Here is a 19,531-nt window from a genome sequence, read left to right as displayed (position 1 = left end):
TAAAGTTGATGCTACCATCCAAGGTGTAGAGAGGTGCATTTCTGATGTGAAATCATGGATGACATGTAACAAGCTGCAGGTGAATGCTGATAAGACTGAGGCCATTCGGATCACAACACAAATACTTTCTCTTTCACATCCTTTACCTCAAACAATAAATATCAGCAACACCAACATTAAATTCACACAGTCAGTACGAAACCCAGGAGTTACTCTGGACAGTACTATATCATTGCACCAACATGTCATGAACATATGCAAGGCTGCATATCTTGAGCTGAGACGCATCAGCTCCATTCGCAAATATCTTTCAGTTGATGCCACTAGAACACTTGTGTGTTCATTAGTACTTTCAAGACTGGACTATTGTAACTCAGTTCTGTCTGGTTCATCTCAATATCTACTCCAGAAACTTCAAAAAGTTCAAAACACAGCTGTTCGGATCATACTTAGAGTACCACGATCAGAGTACACCTCCCCGCTGCTCTGTATCCTACACTGGCTATCCATTCGATCCAGAATCAAACACGAAATTTGTTCTACGTTTCACTGACGGACTTCTGTCCAACATACCTATCCGACCTCACCCATGTGTACACACCAGCACGATACTTACGCTCATTTTCTGACAATCGTATACTCATTATTCCTACTATGAAAACGAAGTCATATGGACAACGTTCTTTTGCATACCAGGGCCCAGCAACATGGAATGAATTGCCCACTGAACATAGACACAAAGACACATATACCATTCAAGAGTGCTCTTAAAACTCATTTATTTCGACTGCAAGAACAAACTTAAAGACCTAGTAATGTTTCCTACCTTAAATATTTTCAGCATGTTTTTTATGTTTTCTAATTTCAAGGCGTTTGTTTTTTGTAATCATATAATTGTCTATGTTTTGTATGTTATACTTAGGTATTGTCTAATGTTGTAAAGCGCTTAGAGCTTCTAACGATTAGGCGCTATACAAAGTCCTTATTATTATTATTATTATTATTATTATAACAATGAAGTTGTTGCGTGAGACTTCAGCAAAGCGCACTTTAAACTAGACACCATTATCAGTTCCATAACGGTCGAAAATGGATCGAGAACCAATATAACAACCTCAACCAGAAAAGTACGACCAAATCGACGGTGACACCGTCCGTTCAGTGCATGTCAGTGTCAGAAGCACGAACACAAGCGTCCGCATAAAGATATTGCAAACTATGAATTCATTAGTAAATATATCTGCAAAAGTATACGCAGACCAGTCTCCTACTTGTTCCAACTTTATGGCGTAGAAAAGACCTACGCCGTATCCAAGCCAACACTTGAAGAATAAATGTCTCCTTCGCTTTGGGTGTCTCTGCTTGGATCGTACAGAGCAGTTGTAATCCGCTATTTTTTAATTGTGGAAGTCTTGCAAGTGGCTAGAAAAATGATCCAGCCTTCCAAACCTCTTTGCCTGAGATCAGCAGACACCTTTACTTTAAGTGCGGTACCGTACCATTGCCAAATTCAGCTGCTATGCTTATCTATTATATTAATTTTTATAGAAGAAACAACTTACAAGCATAATGGATCCACAAGTCACCAAAGTTAAACTTCAAGGTAGAGTTGCTGCTAGTTAAATACTTGCCGAGATAATGGAACAATGCCAATCTGTAAAAACAAGCGCAGACATAGGAACGCAGCAAGTGCAAGAACAGAAGACGACACCATTTTATGTTCTCTGTGGAGGTCTAGTTTTTGAAGCTGGCAATCTTTATATTTCATATCGTATTTTTGGTATATGTATAACAATGGGCCTACGGGAGGAATTGTGGGCGTTCATCTACAGAATAAGTTTCAACAGCCAACGTGAGAGCTTGCGCGACCCTAACGGTGGAGCCGAATGAAAGTTGTATAAAACACACTGGCACTTGCTTGACATCATCACGTGATGATGGTGTGTGAACTTAAAAATCTTGGATGTGCACAGCTGCTTACCCGTCGTTCTAACAACAAACTACAGATAATTATGGATATTAAGCATGCGGCGATATACTACAACCCTTAGTTACAAAACTGAGAAAAGTCCATAAAGGTATAGAGGCTAGAGCATGCCTTTGTTAAGGTCAACTTCTCTGTACTGTAATATCTGCTTAGCATTGGTGATGTACGATCTAAGGTTGTTTCTGCGCATTACGAGCTGCAAGTTGTTCCCGATAACACACAGGTATCACCGGCTCAGATCCTTGGTCAACATAGACGTCACTGCAGTCAAAGCCAGCTGCCTCCAGTTCCGACTCGTCCTCAGGATATGGCACTCGCACTTGTGCTAGCAATATTTCACGCTGACAAAGCAGGCAATCGCTTATTTTCGGTTGCAGGTCAAATTCAAACCGCAGAAATTAACACAGCGCCAGCATAATTTTCTTTCCTAAGGCATGCAAGTAAAGTCTCTCAGGCACAGGCCTTGCAAAATGCGTATCGTGCCTTATCACGAATACCACATTCAGTACAAGGATAAATTCCACCACAGAGGTGAGGCAAGCAATGTATTGACGAATACTTTTCGGTACACGCTTTCCTTTATAGGATTCATTTATACAACTCTTGCCTCGCCTCTCTTTACTTTCCAATGTAATCCATGCCCACGCTCTTTTACCCCAACATATATTAATTGGGATACGTAGCTGGTTTGATTATCTCTAAACGGTCAAGTGTGAAGTATCTATAGAGACCCATGCCGGTGTGGGGTGGGGTGTTTAGAGAGGTTACCCAATAAAAAAGCACCTTTCTCAAACATGTATGTATATGTGTTGCTGTTGATGATCGCGGCAGGACGTTTCACAATCTAAGGCTACCACTGTCACCCACAGGTAAAAACAAACAAAACACGCTTATCCACTCTTCTGCGCCCACGTTCCTCTGAGTCGAGTAGTCTGGCCACATAGAATACACAGTGCCACGGTAGTTACATTTTAACAGCTATAAGTCTTTCCTACTTCCTTTCGCATTTCTTCCTAATCTACTCCATTTTACTTGTCGTAACTGTTATGCAATATTTAATCCGTTCAAGTCAGTCCGGTATCAATACCATTGCATCCTCACAAATACTGGATAACTATTATTCATTTTAAATACACGGCAATAGGATGCATACTGGAAGATATTTTCGCGTTTTAATCTTTTGTAGAACTTTTCTCTTATTTACATCTTGACAGACATAAGCTTTATCGACACATCACGTATCATGTCGCTACCATAGCTGGCGACGTTCAAATGCGTTTGGGATTTCTATTTGTAGTGGGTTTTCGATTGTTCATGATGGTTTTCTTTGACACGATTCATCCTGTCATTTATTTTTTATTTACCTTTCTCTTTTTTCTCAGATGATTTCTTGTTTTGTCGTAACTATTCATTAGCATGTACACGCTTGCTAAGAAATTTGCTAAATTTCAAAACCTTAGACTTTTCGTGGTCAGATATTCACTTTTGAGATTCTACTTGTTTAATCTATACTATGGTGCAACCTTCTGAATGTGAACACTTGCCACTCTGAATTCTGGTCAAATCACAAAGAAAAATAATCCTGTAACTGGCATTTTTGTTATCGTAAATCTATTTAATCTGAGTCTTCTTCTGTCCTAAACACATCTGATAGCTGTGACCGTATTCGAAGTCGTTAGAATTCAAGATAAATATACAATACAAACATAAATAATGGTTCAGTTTGCTACCTACCGACATATCTATTGAAATTTATTGTTAGTTATTTCATATAATCATGTCTTGAGTTCAATGAAACACATTAGTTCAACATATTTAGTACGAACACAGATACACTAAATTAATAGTTAGTTTCAGGTGAAATTGCATATTGCATGAAACTCGATCTTTCCATTGTAAAAATATATTACAATATTGACGCAAAGACAGAGTTTTGATTGTCCCTAGATTATAGTTATAAACGCTTTTTATTGCAGACTTCAGGCCTATCACTATGGTTAGCAACACAGATGTCAGTGCTTAGCACGCTGCCAATTTGGCTGATGACCTTGCTCGTCAGCCTCATCGCCTCTCTTGCGACTGAGGTTACCAGTAATGTTGCTATAACAACCATCTTGATGCCCATCCTAACAGACTTGGTAAGTAGGTCTATAAATGAAGCATGAACATGAGCGTGACTACGATACAGTTCATGACTGGTCTTACGCCAGAGCAGACATTAGTAACCGTACTTGTTAGCATAGCACATGATATAAAATCTAACCTTTTATATTGGCAATCACTTCTTTATCAATTAGCTTTAACTCTGAGTATGTATGGAGTGCTTTATGAAAAATCGTTGAGAAGGAATTATGTTTATGACTAAGATATTTTAACTTGCATATGAGATATAGTGAGGTCGCTTAGATATCAGAGAATTACCCGTAAAAGGCGTGAAGAGCTTTGTGTGTGCTTCTGATCACTTACGAATATATCTCAATTTAACAAAAGATACCATCGGCCAGCAATCCGTTTGTCTTGACACGTAAGACGCATTGATTTACGTGTGCCAAATTGTCGGTTATAAATAAATGTGGTTTTCAGTTTAAAAATGGATATCAGAAAAGGATTTAATTATGAATAGGTTAATTAATCATGTGATTGGCGTTATTTAGACGTCGAGGTTTCTTGCTGCTACATCAGTTACCCCAGCACCAATTTTTCATATCTCATGAATTTAGTCAAACAAATGAAATAACAAAATATTTTAGAAGACCCCAAAATATATCAATTCGATAAAAAATTCAAGTTGTAAGATCTCACCATATCTGTCAGTTAATAATAATATTCTTGACATGTGAATCACCCAATTCATTTTGATTTGATATTTCAACATATGAAAACCTTTCATGTTTAATCCTGTTAGATTTGAAATTATGTTATTTATTGTTATTTTTTTCCTGTAGTTGTTGGCATTATAAATTGACCTCTTCCTTGCGTTAATCTCATTTTCCTATAAAGGGTCCGCTCAATAATATTTCTGATTGCTATGTGCTAACAAAGTTTGTTCTATCACATAACTGTCGCTATAGTAAACATTAACATTGCTTGACTTCGCAAGAGATGTATGATTGGTTATGTATTATCTAGTTTTCAATGGAGAAATAAGTTAAATACGACGAAAGCTGAAGATTTTTTTATTTTTTATTTTTTGTAGCGGAAGCTTACGTTTAATTTCAGGCAATCGGAATCCATGTACATCCTGTGCATCTTCTCCTGCCGGCTTGTATATCCACGTCCTTCGCTTTCATGCTGCCTGTAGCAACACCGCCTAATACAATCGTCTTCTCTTACGGCTATCTGAAAGTCTTCGATATGGTATTCTGATATGTTGCTGTCTCATCTTACATAACATTTTAGCATGTAAATTTATTTAGCATTGTATATTTTCTGTTATATTATTTTATATGGCATTCTAGCATCTGATTTGAGTTAACTTTACATTCTAACATGATACGGTGGTTTCCCACTCAACACCAATTATCCTATTGTAAAATAATTTCATGTGACAAGAGGCATGTGGAAAATAGATGAAATGCTGTCTTCACTTTAAACAATGTATAAGATACATGATATGTACTAACGCAAGATCGTCAGTGTCTGACTTCATACTTTCAAAAAAGCGCAAACTCTTTAGAAGAGATATTAAATTTCTCGAAAGTAAATGTAGAAATTCAGACAGTTTCAGCGTGTTTTACTTTTCATGTTTTTATTCTTAGGTTCGTGTGGGCTTTGTATTGAATCTAATCTGTGTATTCATCGTAACCATGGCTATCAGTACGTACGGAAGGATATACTTCAACTTGGACGAATTTCCACAGTGGGCAATCAAGACCACAGGAATCCTAAACACGACTCTAGTCATTAACGAAACTTCAACTATCAGACAATAGGACATAGAAATTACATTCTGTACATAGTCAAGTACTTCCTGAAACCAATCTAAAATAATGAAAAATGTCTGTGTTAGTGGTGTTTTCCACTCCATTTTAGGAGTTACAATTTGGAGGCCAGCCTTCCATTTAAGAATAAACTTATCACAGTTATCAAGGCAGGATCAGATCAAGTGTTGACGGGGTTGTTGCAAAATTTCAAAAGATCCTGATTTTCCTCCAAAGGACGCAAAAGCAAACGTCTATGTGTATATTTACTCAAAGTGTGCATAATACCTAATAAACGTGCGCAAGAATAAAACGATGGTAAAATTTCAAGTGAATGTCCGTTTGTGTGTACGTGAAGACTGGTCCGAAAACCCTGGAAGCCCCTTTTAGGTCCCGCTCATCACCTTCTTGTTAGCCACAGAAGCATTTTAATATTATATACATTACATACTTTTGCATGGATTCTCCTCGCGATCACACTTGTATATTACTATATTTGTGAAAAATTAATATAAATAGTTGCCAAGATGCCGTAATGTCAAGTGAAATTTGTACAGGGTTGAAGGTACCGTGTCTGAGCTCCTGTGCTTGTGTGTGTCTGCGTGTGTGTGTAAGAACAAAAGAAACATACACCGGTCATCGAATTTACTTGTTAGGCTATCTGAGTGAAATGTATATTTACTATCTTCATTTGCGTTTCTTCTTTTTAAAGTTGTAGTCCACTATAAGCAGTGAAGAATGTAAGAACCTCCGAAATTGACCTTTAAAATACCAATTGTCTCTAAAGATTGCTAATCAGTTGAAATTTTTATAGGAAGAACGTTTCTGGAATATGTTCATGAAATACTTGTATGTGAAATATTTTATCGTGCTTCTTTCTGTTACTGTATCGGCAATGATTTGTGGGTGAAATTTAAAAGCTGAAGCCATGGATAAGCTTAACTCTTAATGTACTGTGCATGCAGGAACGACGATGATCTTTATTTGCTTATCAAATGAATACTAATTTGTTTGATGAAAATCGACACATAAGGTATCTTAACGAAATCTTCATGTTAATGTAAAATGTTTCAAATATTGACTTGTCGGGTTATCTAACATTAATAGGCATGTCTATCCGTCATATTGTCGAACTCTGGTAGAATTTATATTACACGGGAGTATACCATTTCAACACTCGAGTTGTACATATTGCAAAATTCTCGCCAATGCATGACCTTGCAACTTGACCTTTGGTCCATCAAGTTTTGGCAGACGGACTAGGCAGAAAATTAGGAGCACGGAGATGAATAGTCTAACTTTACAGACCAAATTTTTTAAGACACTTAAAGACGAAGACCTTAATTAATACAGTACAGGTATTAGGCGAAGAATGCGTTTTATCTATATTTGCTTGATTTCACTCTAATAAAAAAATACAGTGCCGACCGCAGTTATTTATGCAATATATACGCTGAATGATAAACCCATCGTTCATAATCTAAAACCAATGAAATGTTCGAAAAAAATTGTTTAGCCGAGCGAGTAATGAAACATTTTACAAAGGCTATACGTGTAAATGGTTTAACGGATCTAAGACGTAAAAGAATGAACGATTGGGCTGAATAAGTCAAGGAAAAAGGAGTTAAAATAAAGGGTGTTGCTGCATTAGAAAAGAAAGTAAAATTCCCAAACACAGTAAGAACAATAACCGAAGAGATTTGGCATGAATCGAAATATCAATCGAAAGGAGCTTCGATAAATAGTATTTATCATAGTGAGCATGCGTGGACAAATGCTATAACAATATTTTCAGGAAATTGAACTGATAAATTATACAAACGGTGATATATTTGATTTTATTAATCAGAATAGTAAAAGTGATCCTGTATCTGTAAGGTTTTTTCAAAACTCTGCCGACGATAGTAATCTGATAAAGGCCTAATGGAAGTATCTGTATCGAAGGAAAAAGCAGATTTGATTAGTGTGTAAGACCTAATGGTGAGATTTATCGAACATAATTTCTTCATTAAAAAAAAAAAATCTTGCGTCAAATGAGTCAAAATATACTGATGACAATGTTATACATGAAAAGTTGCTCAGTAATTGTTTTATGATTCCATCAGTCGCGGTCCATTTTCCTAGATAGAAAAATTTGTGGAAGCGTACGATATTTGATTTTCTCAATGATATGATATCGAGTTGTGTCGAATACGGACACTGTGGATTATGGAATACCAGATACTATTATAAAGATGTTACCTCAGTTGATATGGCTGCATGTCATCCCGAAAGTTTTCTTGGAATAGGAGAATGTTCTAAGTATTCTGAGAGATTTGGACATCCAATACACGAGATGACCAGAGTATCGACAAATGGACAATTACCAGATTTCGACCTGACTGGATTCGCTTGTATCGAATCATATAAGTTTGCCGAAGATCTTCATCCGATGTGTTATGTCTGGTTTGGCAAATAATTTTCAGACAAAATGTGGGCGCCAACAGTATTGTTACGGCATATACTTGATTTAAAAATACTGATATCATTGATTTTACGTGAAGCAATTATATCATAGTGTCCGCAAAAAGCAAGCTTGGTTACCAAGTTTTAAAAAAATATTCTGGTGATGAAAATCCTGATATGACTGATTTTGATAATGAAATCGCAAACAATCTAGGCAGAAAAATAATCGGCAAATTTACCCAAGAAGGATCTCATGATCATAAACGACATTGTACAAGATTAGTTATAACTTATAATTACCGATACAACGAATATAAACATATTTATAAGTCGAGAAACAGTTTTCCTGCCAAATGGAACTAAGATAGGTACAATTGTGTTATACTGATGGTGAGTCACTGCAGTTTCCTCATTTAAGCTCTTCAATGCTCGCGTACGTTTCGATAAATCTATTATCTATGGTAAGTAGAGTTTCTGAGTTTGCTGTCAGAGTCGCTACGTATTCATTTTATATCAATAAAAAGAATACAGGGTTACTAGAACAGCTACATATCAGCACTTGTGCATCATGTGGTGAACAGAGAATAAAGCAAGAAATATATACTTAATTATTCTGAATCCGCCAACGTTGAAATTAAAGACATTTATTACAAAAATAATCAGATATCAAAAATGTCATGAGCGCCATCGATATATGATCCTGTCGCCAGATATAAGACAGTTTATCTCAATGGGCCGGCAGGTTCTGGTATAACAACACGTATGATTGAGTTATTTCGTCAGAATTCATCCGATTCAGTTGATATGGTTGTTTTAACACCTAAAAACAGACTCGCAAGAGAAATGAACTAGCGAGGAGTGAAATCTCATACTTATCATAGCTTCTTTCGGTGGAAGGGTGTTACATGGACGATTGAACGAATAGTTGAGAAATATATTCCAAAGATTTTTATTTGGGATGAAATATGGACAGTGCCTTAGAACCACAACAAAATATTTCTTGATCGGTTATCGACAAAAAAATACTGCTGTGATAATGTGTGGCGATCATGGTCAACCACCAAATTTTGATGGACTGTCTTCACATAAAAGGCTGAAAAAACTTGTGGATTATTATGAAGAAATAACTGATGATCATAAAGCGCTTGATCCAGAATTAAGAGAGTTTAAGAAACTAATCAGACTACAACGATTACACTGGACAACAAATTTTTACAAAAGTCATGTTACTGAAATAAAATTAGTCAATTCTTATCAATTTTTATGTGCTGAACACGAATATGACAGTCAAATTGCAAAATTGGCTCTAGTTTTTTTGTAATCTGCAAGAAATTAATGTTTACATAACGAAATGCATTCCAATAGTAAAAGGTCAGCTGTAATAGCCTACCTATAAAAAATCAAGTCATTGACTACATCTTAGATTTCTTGGCCTGTCTCTTGTACAGCTGTTCGGGAGCATCTCTGAGGAGTGTCCAGCAGTAGTCAGCCAGCATTGTAGTGGACCATTTTCCCTGGTATCTTTGTTCCATTGTTGCGATATCTTGATGAAAACGTTCGCCGTGTTCATCACTAACAATACCACAGTTGCTAGGAAAGAAATCCAAATGGGAATGAAGGAAGTGAATCTTTAGAGACATATTGCAGCCAAGTTTCTTATACTTCATCAACATGTCTTCTACTAGTTCCTTATAGTTTTCTGCCCTAACATTTCCGAGGAAGTTTGTAGAAACTAGGCGAAAAGCATTCCATGCTTGTTTCGCGTCACCTTCCAGCAAGTTGTTGAACCGGTCATCTTTGAAAAGCTCTCGAATCTGAGGACCCACAAAAACTCCCTCTTTAATCTTTGCTTCGCTGAGTCGAGGGAATTTTTCATGCAGGTATCGGAATGCTGGCAAAGTCCGGTCAATGGCTTTCACGAAGTTCTTCATCAAACCTAGTTTGATGTGAAGGGGTGGTAGCAAGATTTTCTGAGCCTCAACCAGAGCTGGGTGTTGGATATTCTTCTCTCCAATGGCTACATTCTGCCTGTGAGTCCATTCCTTCCTCATGTAGTGCATTTCCCTTGCTCGGCTATCCCACTCGCATAAGAAACACATGTATTTTGTATATCCTTGCTGCAGTCCCATTAAAAGGGCAACTACCTTCAAATCACCACAGAGGTGCCAGCTGTACTTGTTATACTCAATGGAATTCAGTAGCTGCCTTAAGTTATCGTATGTCTCTTTCATGTGGACAGCATACGCTACTGGAATAGATGGAAGAATGTTTCCATTGTGCAAAAGCACAGCCTTGAGACTCAGTTTCGAAGAGTCCACAAATAGTCTCCATTCTTGTGGGTCATGAGTGATTTTTAAAGCATTCATGAGGCCCTCAATATCGGAACAGAATATCAGATTACTTTCCTTTCTGAAGAAAGGCTCCAATTGCTGGTGGCGCTTTCGATATGCAGTAATTGTGACATCTTCTTCTAGAAGATTCCATTGTTGGAGTCTTGATCCTAGCAATTCTGCCTTGTTCTTTGATAAGTCCAAATCACGAATCAGGTCATTTAGTTCTTCCTGTGTTATTCTGTGTGGGGTTGATGATGCACCACAGTGAAAATCTGGATCACTGCATGCTGATGGACCAGGAGAAGAACAGGTCGACTCACCTTTGTCTTCGTCAGATGAATCAAGAGAATATTCTGCTGGAGGTTCTGGAATAGGAAGTCCCTCACCATGTGGAACTGGTCTCAATGCAGACGGAATGTTTGGGTAGACTATTCTCGACTTCTTTCGCTTCGTTATTCCGCCGGAAAGAGGAGGAACCAAGCAGAAGTAACAGTCATTTAGGTGGTTGCTTGGCTCTCTCCACACCATTGGGACTGCAAACGGCATTGATGACCTTTTGCAATTCAACCACTGTGAAAGCTGTGTTGTACATGTAGCACAGCATATATGCGGAGCCCAAGGCTTGTCTTGGTCACCAACCTTGCATCCGAAGTAAAGATGATATGCCTTCTTCACTTGAGAATTGATACTTTTCTTCTGGTTGGCAAATGTCACTTCCCCACAAATATAGCAAAAATTGTCCGCGGTATTAACACACTTTCGAGGCATTACTGTTCTTTATTGTACGTAAATGGATAAAATAATAAGTTTTATGTAACAGTAGCTTGAACTGTCTCGCACAACGTCTAAAATATTTTAAATGCTGAACCTATCTGATTGGGCTTTATATAGTACACTGCTTACGTCAGCTTCAGCAGCCGCCTGGCATTAGTATAATAGGCCTACACATGTATAGTACACTGCTGACGTCAACTTACTTCAGCAGCCGCATGGCATTAGTATTGCATTACATCAGAAAATGATGCAATCAACTGTGGATGATGTGAGCATGATGGTATTATGCAATGTTACATCATTATTCCGGATGTTGCTGCAGTCCTACTGGAGAAATTTACACAGTGAAACATAGAAAATGAGGTATATGAATATCTTCAAAACGAGAGCCAATACAAATTTTTCACGGTTATATTCGTGTTCGGCACACCAAAATACTACAGATTAGGGCCTTTTCAAGTCAGTAATGATTTCACTGTTGACCAGTGTTAACGTTCAGTGGGAAATAATGCGATAGATAATTTCAGAAGCTCCTATAAACAACTTTTGGAATTTATGGAGACCAAATGATTTGATAGTTGCAAGTAGAAAGATAGTGATACACTTCAACAACAATTATTTATGTTACATAAAGAATTTTTTTCAAATCTATCCATACTATTGTGCTATCGACCAGCAAATACGCGACGACAAAATATCAACGTTGATATACCAGGATTGTCAGAGAAACAAAATCTTGCATTAAATATATTGTTTTGGTTCCTCTCAATGTTGTTGAGAGTGTGTTAACGCCTGATGGAGTCAGGGACAAAACTCCTTGGACTCTAAGATACGCAATGACAATTCATTCATTACAAGGATTAACCATCTCAGATACAAATGTTTAGCTTATCGATGATCGTATCAAATAGTCAAACTTAATGTATCTCGCAGTGTCTCGCGTCAGAAGAATAACTCAGCTGCGGAGGGTTATCATAGACTTAACAGAAAATAATAATCAAATTCAGGAAACTAACGATGATATAGTAAGAAAAAATTATTTATAAACAGAGTAACAAACAATAAGCGCGACTTTGATTTCGATACTAAATTAATCATGACATTAAAACAACAACAGAATAATAAATGTGCGAGCTGTAACACAGTAATGTTGTGGCAATATTCAAATAATAATCCTAGACAATTTACCGTAGATAGAAACAATAATAATTTTGGTCACACACCAAAATGTGATGCTGACCTGTTTTGAATGGAATCGACGTCGAGGTGCTAGTTTACAAAAGTGAATGCGGTGGTAATTGTGTGTCTTCAGGAATTACTTGTAATTGTTAGCTGAGGAGCAGTTGAATCTAATCTGTAGATTGCGGGTCTACCCGTGGATCTTACAACGCTGAAAATTGCATGTTTCGTAATACTCCTAAATAGGATCAGTCGCTCTTTTTTAACATCTCCAAGTCATCGGATTCATATAAATATCTGAAGGTCACATTACCTAGTACTGGCTGCTTTGAATAGGATTCATGTCCTAGTACTGGTATATATTGTTTTTTTTTTTGTGTAATTGCATTAATGGGTTTCATAGAATTTGAACCAGTGATTTCATTATTTAACGCAGCTATCACACTTGGTAATCTTTCAACCCATTCGCGAGATCTCAAATCTTTCTGAATTATTTCCTTGGCATACTGATATCCAAAATACCGCTCAGCAAGTGTTCAGTTAGATCGTTCAACAATTGCCTGATAATGATGAATTGCAGTATGTCCTCGTCTAATTTTGACGTTATGTTTTTTCACGAGAGATGATACTGCACCAAGGAATTCCGTGCCAAAATCAATTTGTAGTAACTGGCTATCGCAAAGGTCCTCGTTGATACATTCGCTCCAACGCAGATGCAACCTCAGCTGCTGTTTTATTTGATAGTGGTTCTGTTTCATTATATCTACTTGCAAGGTCAACGACAGTCAACGCATATTTGTATGTGCGCGATTGACGTCTAACAATTTTAATAGTATCGTTTGGTAAAAGCAAAATATCTGCTTGATGAACTTCATTAGGAGTGCTGACATCAAAATGTGGAAGCTGAATTGTTTTAGGTGGTGGTAGATAATTCTTCCATATTGCCCTTCGTGCTAACCATTTTGCAGCAACAGAACGTGTAGCATTTGCTGCATCAACGAGTTTACTAATCGCTGCTCCGACCCTCCAATATCATCTTGGGCTATAATAAATCGATTCCATTACTTTATTAATCGGTTGATTAATTACCGGCTCGTAATACTACTTTACCTTTCATCGCAGATCTTATCGACCAATTAGCTAATGAATCTCTGAAAGATTTATTTTTTATGGAATTTAACGAGTGAATCAACTTCGCGTCTGCAATATGTCGTTGTTGTAAAAAAAAATTATTTGCTACATCATGAACGTGACATTCTTGATCATTCGCATATACTGGATACTCTCCAGGTCTTGGCTGATCTCGTTCGTCAAGTCGGATATCAAGTCGAGTACCAGGACAACAATAATTAAACCCGGCAAGATATTTTTCTCTTGAGTATTTGACCGCTCCGGTGGCCTAGTGGTTAGAATGTCCGCCTCGGATTCGATCCCCTACCGAGTCATACCAAAGACGTACAAAAATGGTACTAACAGCTGCCTCCCTTGGCTCTCAGCATTAAGGGGTTAGTGTTAAGACTGGTCGGCCTGGTGTCAGGATAATGTGTCTGGGTGGGACAGCATGCTACATGTCTGCGGCATGATGCCCCAGCGCTAGACAACACTATAAAACTGTCACGCTGCAGACATCATAGCAATATGACTGAAAAATTGTTACAGTTACGTTTAAAAAAAAAAAAACAGAACCAGAAACACTCATACAAGGATCTGACTAAATGCACACACAGTATTACAAGGGTAAAAAGAAAATGGATTTAGATAATTATTATCAAGATTACAAAATTTAAAAACAAACGCCTGCCAGTGATGATGGAAAAGGTATCTTCTTGGGGGATTATGAAGTGTCAAGCGTTCTTTCTTTCTTGTTTTTCTTTTTTTTTTTTTTATAAATCCGCGCCACTTTAGTCTTATCGCCAAAACATTTGTTGCTTGCAACGATTCTCAATCGATTTTCTTTACTTGGACCCATTATTTGCTCCCGACAGCGAGTTCTTTTCTGCTGATATGTTATTTACGGATACACTTCCACAGATACACGCACATACCCACGCAAACACAAACTCACATCCTTAGCGTCTGTTCAGATAGTTACATAAAGGTCCTTTTCATGGTATTTACACCTTAATAAAAAATATTTTTTTTTTCCGGCTTCTGTACATGTTTTTGGATAGACTAGTGCTGATAACTAACTTTAAAAGAAAGAACATTAAAGCAAACACTTAATCATTCTGATCCCATTCTAGATGTTGTGATGAGCATGATCTGAAAGGCTGGCTTCTAGACATACACCATCTTAAAATGCTACGTTCCACCTTACGGTGTCCGTATAAAATTTAGAAGAAATTTTTTTGGGTATATTTAATAGCTTTCTCTGTAATTGCAGAGACGTATTTGATCAAGACCTAATCAATAACATTTTAAAACATTCATCCTACCTGAGGCTTCCTGTGTGCTGAGAGAAATTTATTGTCATTGATTTCTTAACGCACCATTTCATCTCCATGAGAAGTTCTCTTAAGTTTGTGTGACATATGTTACGTCGTATGTCGGGTCGAATGATATTGAAACGGAACATGCATGAAACGAGCTATATACCTTAAGCTATATTAGTCATTTTATTTATTAATTTATAATTTCTAACCTGACTGTCGCGAGGGGTCTCTAATCATGTCCACTTATTGGCATTTCAAAATCAAATGAAACATGTGTATGCAAACAAGCACACAGACGATCACGTTCCTTTACTGGTTTCTAGAACAGTCCATTTTAGTCAAAGCTGTTATTAAGTATATTTAATTTGCATTTGTTTTCAGTTGTTGTTGTTTTTTTTCTTCTTCAAATTCATTATATGCTGTGGGTTAAATACAATTTATCTTGCAGCTGACCTTGTCCAAATCAAGTTCATTGTCAACCTGACCAGAACCATTATTTTTTTCCTTCTGTAAACAACCATTACATAATTTATATTTCCCTATGAGTGTATGTTAAATATTAGGATTATTGTCTTAGTCAGATTCAATGGCATTAAAATTTATTATGTTCTTTAGTCTAATTTTAGTAACAAACCTTCCAATTATAATCTACTCGTTCTAGATAGAGGTAAACGTTTGGCCCTCATCCGGGTACTTCTTTTGTGTCTTAGTTTTTTTAATGTGATCTTGTATATTTCAAAAACTATTTATTCCTGCGATAAAGTCTGGGCAGAAATCAATTGTATTTTTGTATTCAGATTTTGATTTGGGTGAAATTATTTATTATTCTCTGGAATCACAAGGTGCCACATAATAATGTCTTGGACATAGACATTAATTTGGAATTATAGTGAATTCAAACAAGGACGTCATGGGTTGTAATAATGTTTTTCATCATCAGACTGTGGGAACATGATTACAGTTCAGGCCATTGATACAATAGTACAATGGAGACTGCAGTTCACATCAGACACATCAACAAATTCAGCATTGGAAATTGTTTTAAATATCACTAACGTTTATTGAGAACTGTATTCATTAGGACTTGTGTTAGAAATTCTAGGGTTATTTGTGATTTAATTTGCAATACAGCAATTTATTTTAAAATTGTGACGTTGTATTACAGGGGATATAAATTATTTGTTAAATTTTACAAAACTTTTTTTCTTCTCTCTGTTCTATTACTTTGTTGAAGACCATGTCTTCGTACTACTCTGTAGACTCTTACCAATATTTGCAATGTCGAATATTAATATTTCAAAATAAGTTAACAAAGAAACAGGAAAAACTCTTCTATACATGTGTTCAAAGAGATCTAATTCCCCAAACTTATGGAATTATTCCGATTAACAAAGAAGGTGAATCACAACACATATGTTGCTTGAATACGTTGACTCGCCCAAGGAAATATGACGAGCGTGTACATATTGAAGAAACCAGTTTGATTCTAAACACAAAACACATGATAGTATTTGGGATTCCTGATGACAGTCAGGAACCAGTTTAATTCTAAACACAAAACACATGATAGTATTTGGGATTCCTGATGACAGTCAGGAACCAGTTTGATTCTAAACACAAAACACATGATAGTATTTGGGATTCCTGATGACAGTCAGGAACCAGTTTAATTCTAAACACAAAACACATGATAGTATTTGGGATTCCTGATGACAGTCAGGAACCAGTTTGATTCTAAACACAAAACACATGACAATATTTAGGATTCCTGATGACAGGTTTGAAATTATAAATTGATTAATGAATTGACTATGTTTTGTTCATTTTTTATGTACTTACTGCTTTTTGTTATAAAAATATGGGGGGGGGGAGACGGGATAAATAAACGGGAAGGTGTGCAAATACTAATAATGCTGTAACTGTTTCTTTATCACACATGTTAAAGAAACACCACGTTTTCTGAATTGACGAAAGTTCTTCTGACCTGACAGATTTATCTGAGTTAAAAGAAATGGTTTCTACATTTCTCACACCCACTAATTTTTCATAGTCACTAGGTCTGTTTTATCTATGTCAGTAACAATCTGGTACCCTGAAAATCTTCTAAGCGGAGAAGTTTCATATAGTGGAGACAGTCAAGGTTCTAGACTCTGTCAGGTATTTTCATCTGGTACTGATTTTGGATCTATATTTAGACGTGTATGAATTATCGACATGATCTAGACCTCTCCGTAAAGTTTTGGATCATATATAGTTATGCATTCCAATGATAAATATTGCATCTAATCGTTATTTTCTGCAGTAGTACTCTACACCACACAAAGACATGGATCACATGAAACAATGTAAATTTCCCCCAAACTAAAGTCACTTCAATTGAAAGGTTTTGAAAGTTTTTTTTCCACACAATTTGCATACTTCTGTCGAATGATAAATTCCGAACTCAGTTCATACCGGAGTATATTCACAGATACATAGGACTAATAATCTTCTCTACGTTCATCAGGGTAGCAAATACCATGGGATCAGCCCTGTGGATCTCAGGATGGCTTAAGAAAAAAGCCCAGGACATCAGGGTACAATATAGTAGCATACATTTGTAATATAATAACTATATAAAACAATGAATCGGAGTCCATTTCGCGTGTACCCGTTTCGTTTGGTAAATGATCTGTACTACGTAAGAGTTCGTCTTGTTCCTTCGTGGTTATGCCAACCAGATCTCTCCACTTAATAGTGACATTTTTACGATGATTTTCCCACGATCCCTATTGAATCACATGTTTAACGTCGCATGAATGATGTTAAAATGGTTCATGAACGAAGCGAACAATGTGTATTTAGAACAGTATTTGTGACCCCATGGTAAAAAGCATGTTAGAAATTATAATTTGATAAGGAAATGACTAAGTTCTGTTCGTTAATTTTATGCCCTTGTTGCATTTTGTTTTTCAAATAGGCGGGGGGGGGGGGGGAGGTGGTACAAACAAACGAATGCTGTGTTTCATTTATCGCAAATGTTAATGAAACATGTTTCCTGAATTCACGAAAGTTCTTCTTACCTGACGGTTTTATCTGTGTTGCAAGAAATTCATCTACAACCAAAGGGTCAGTCCTGTTGATCCGGGGATGGCTTAAGTTAAACATCAGTGTACAATCCCTCATCATCAATTTATAATACATATAAAGGCCAGTTCAGTAATTACGTTAAGCATATTTTACACGCTGCGGCTGATGTCAGTATTCTACATCATTTAGTAACTTTTAAGACATTTACCATATCATTTGGTTTCCTTTTGTGCAATTTAGGACAAACTGGATGTTATGTCTAAAAGCATAGATGGATAGATGATAGATAAATGGGTTACACAGAACGTTTCTGTCTAATTCCACCACCCCCCCACCCCCCCACCTCCCATTTGAAGTTTTTCCTCTCCTTCGTCCAAAGTGTTATAGTTTAGGAATTAAGTTCCGAATTCGTCGTCAAAAATTATTTTCTTCCATATTACAAGAGACCTTTAGTTGCACATTGAGGATTCATGGGTCCTATTTGTGATGAATCCCATTCTTTAATTATGAGAGGATTCTTTTATTACATTTCAAAAGGATGCCTTTAGTTCTGCACCACATGAATACTTTGATATGACTTTTCTTCTGCTCTTACATATTAATATGTAAAGTATTTTTGGTAGTAATCAGAACATTAGTTCCATCCTCTAGCCTATCGTGTACTGAAAATGGCGTTAAACCCCACAACAACAACTTCCATCCTCTGCTGAGACGCTGAAGATGATAAACATCTTTCTCACCCATGTGACAGAGAAATCTAGCTGTTTTGCTAACCTTACATTCCATATCTCAGTCTAGTCATCTCAGAGCAGTCATCTCAGTCAAGGTGTCCACGTGCTATGGACTACCCTATCAAGGGACGCAACTGTTGTTGTCATATGCTTGGCCTAATGAAGTTATTTTCTGATCAAACAAACGCTATCACAATTAGGGACATTTAACAAAATAATTTTCGTGAGAGAAAAAGTAACTTACAAAATGAAGGTTTAGAAGAAAAGAAACGATAAATATAAGACAAAAATAAAATGGACTACAAGCTAGGAAACATCCTGACTCTTAAAGGTAGGAGAGCAAAATCGTAAATGTTTACCACCCAATGAGTACCTATTCCATTTACCACCCACTGAGTACCTATTCCATTTACCACCCAATGAGTACCTATTCAATGTATACAGTGCGCTTTTAGACAATGGAAGTTTCACAAATTATGCTAAACATGAACTTGTAATTTCAGAAAATTCACCAAAGCACGAGTCAGAGGATGTTTCTTTTCTTTTTGATGACTGGGAAACAAATAATATAAATATGTATCTGAAACCGAACCAACTTTCGTCGGAGAAAATAACAAAATCAAGAGTGGAAATAAAAAAACCCACTGATAACGGTCAAAGA

At 36.7% G+C, this 19,531-nt stretch overlaps 1 protein-coding gene across 1 annotated transcript in view; it reads left to right on the top strand.

The window, feature by feature from the left end:
- Positions 1-6,597, top strand: part of LOC149777504 (Na(+)/citrate cotransporter-like) — a 47,108-nt gene extending 40,511 nt beyond the window's left edge. Inside the window, exons 12-14 of the mRNA XM_089942082.1 lie at positions 3,964-4,125; positions 5,207-5,344; positions 5,746-6,597. Coding sequence (XP_089798208.1) covers positions 3,964-4,125; positions 5,207-5,344; positions 5,746-5,919 — 474 coding nt within the window. The 3' untranslated portion in view covers positions 5,920-6,597. The remainder of the gene's footprint in view (positions 1-3,963; positions 4,126-5,206; positions 5,345-5,745) is intronic.
- Positions 6,598-19,531: the final 12,934 nt, after the last annotated feature.

Source organism: Sinohyriopsis cumingii, chromosome 18 (genome assembly GCF_028554795.1).
Source record: "Sinohyriopsis cumingii isolate HCF-2022 chromosome 18, ASM2855479v2, whole genome shotgun sequence".
Taxonomy (NCBI): Eukaryota; Metazoa; Mollusca; class Bivalvia; order Unionida; family Unionidae; genus Sinohyriopsis; species Sinohyriopsis cumingii.
This window is presented reverse-complemented; position numbering and strand designations above follow the sequence as displayed.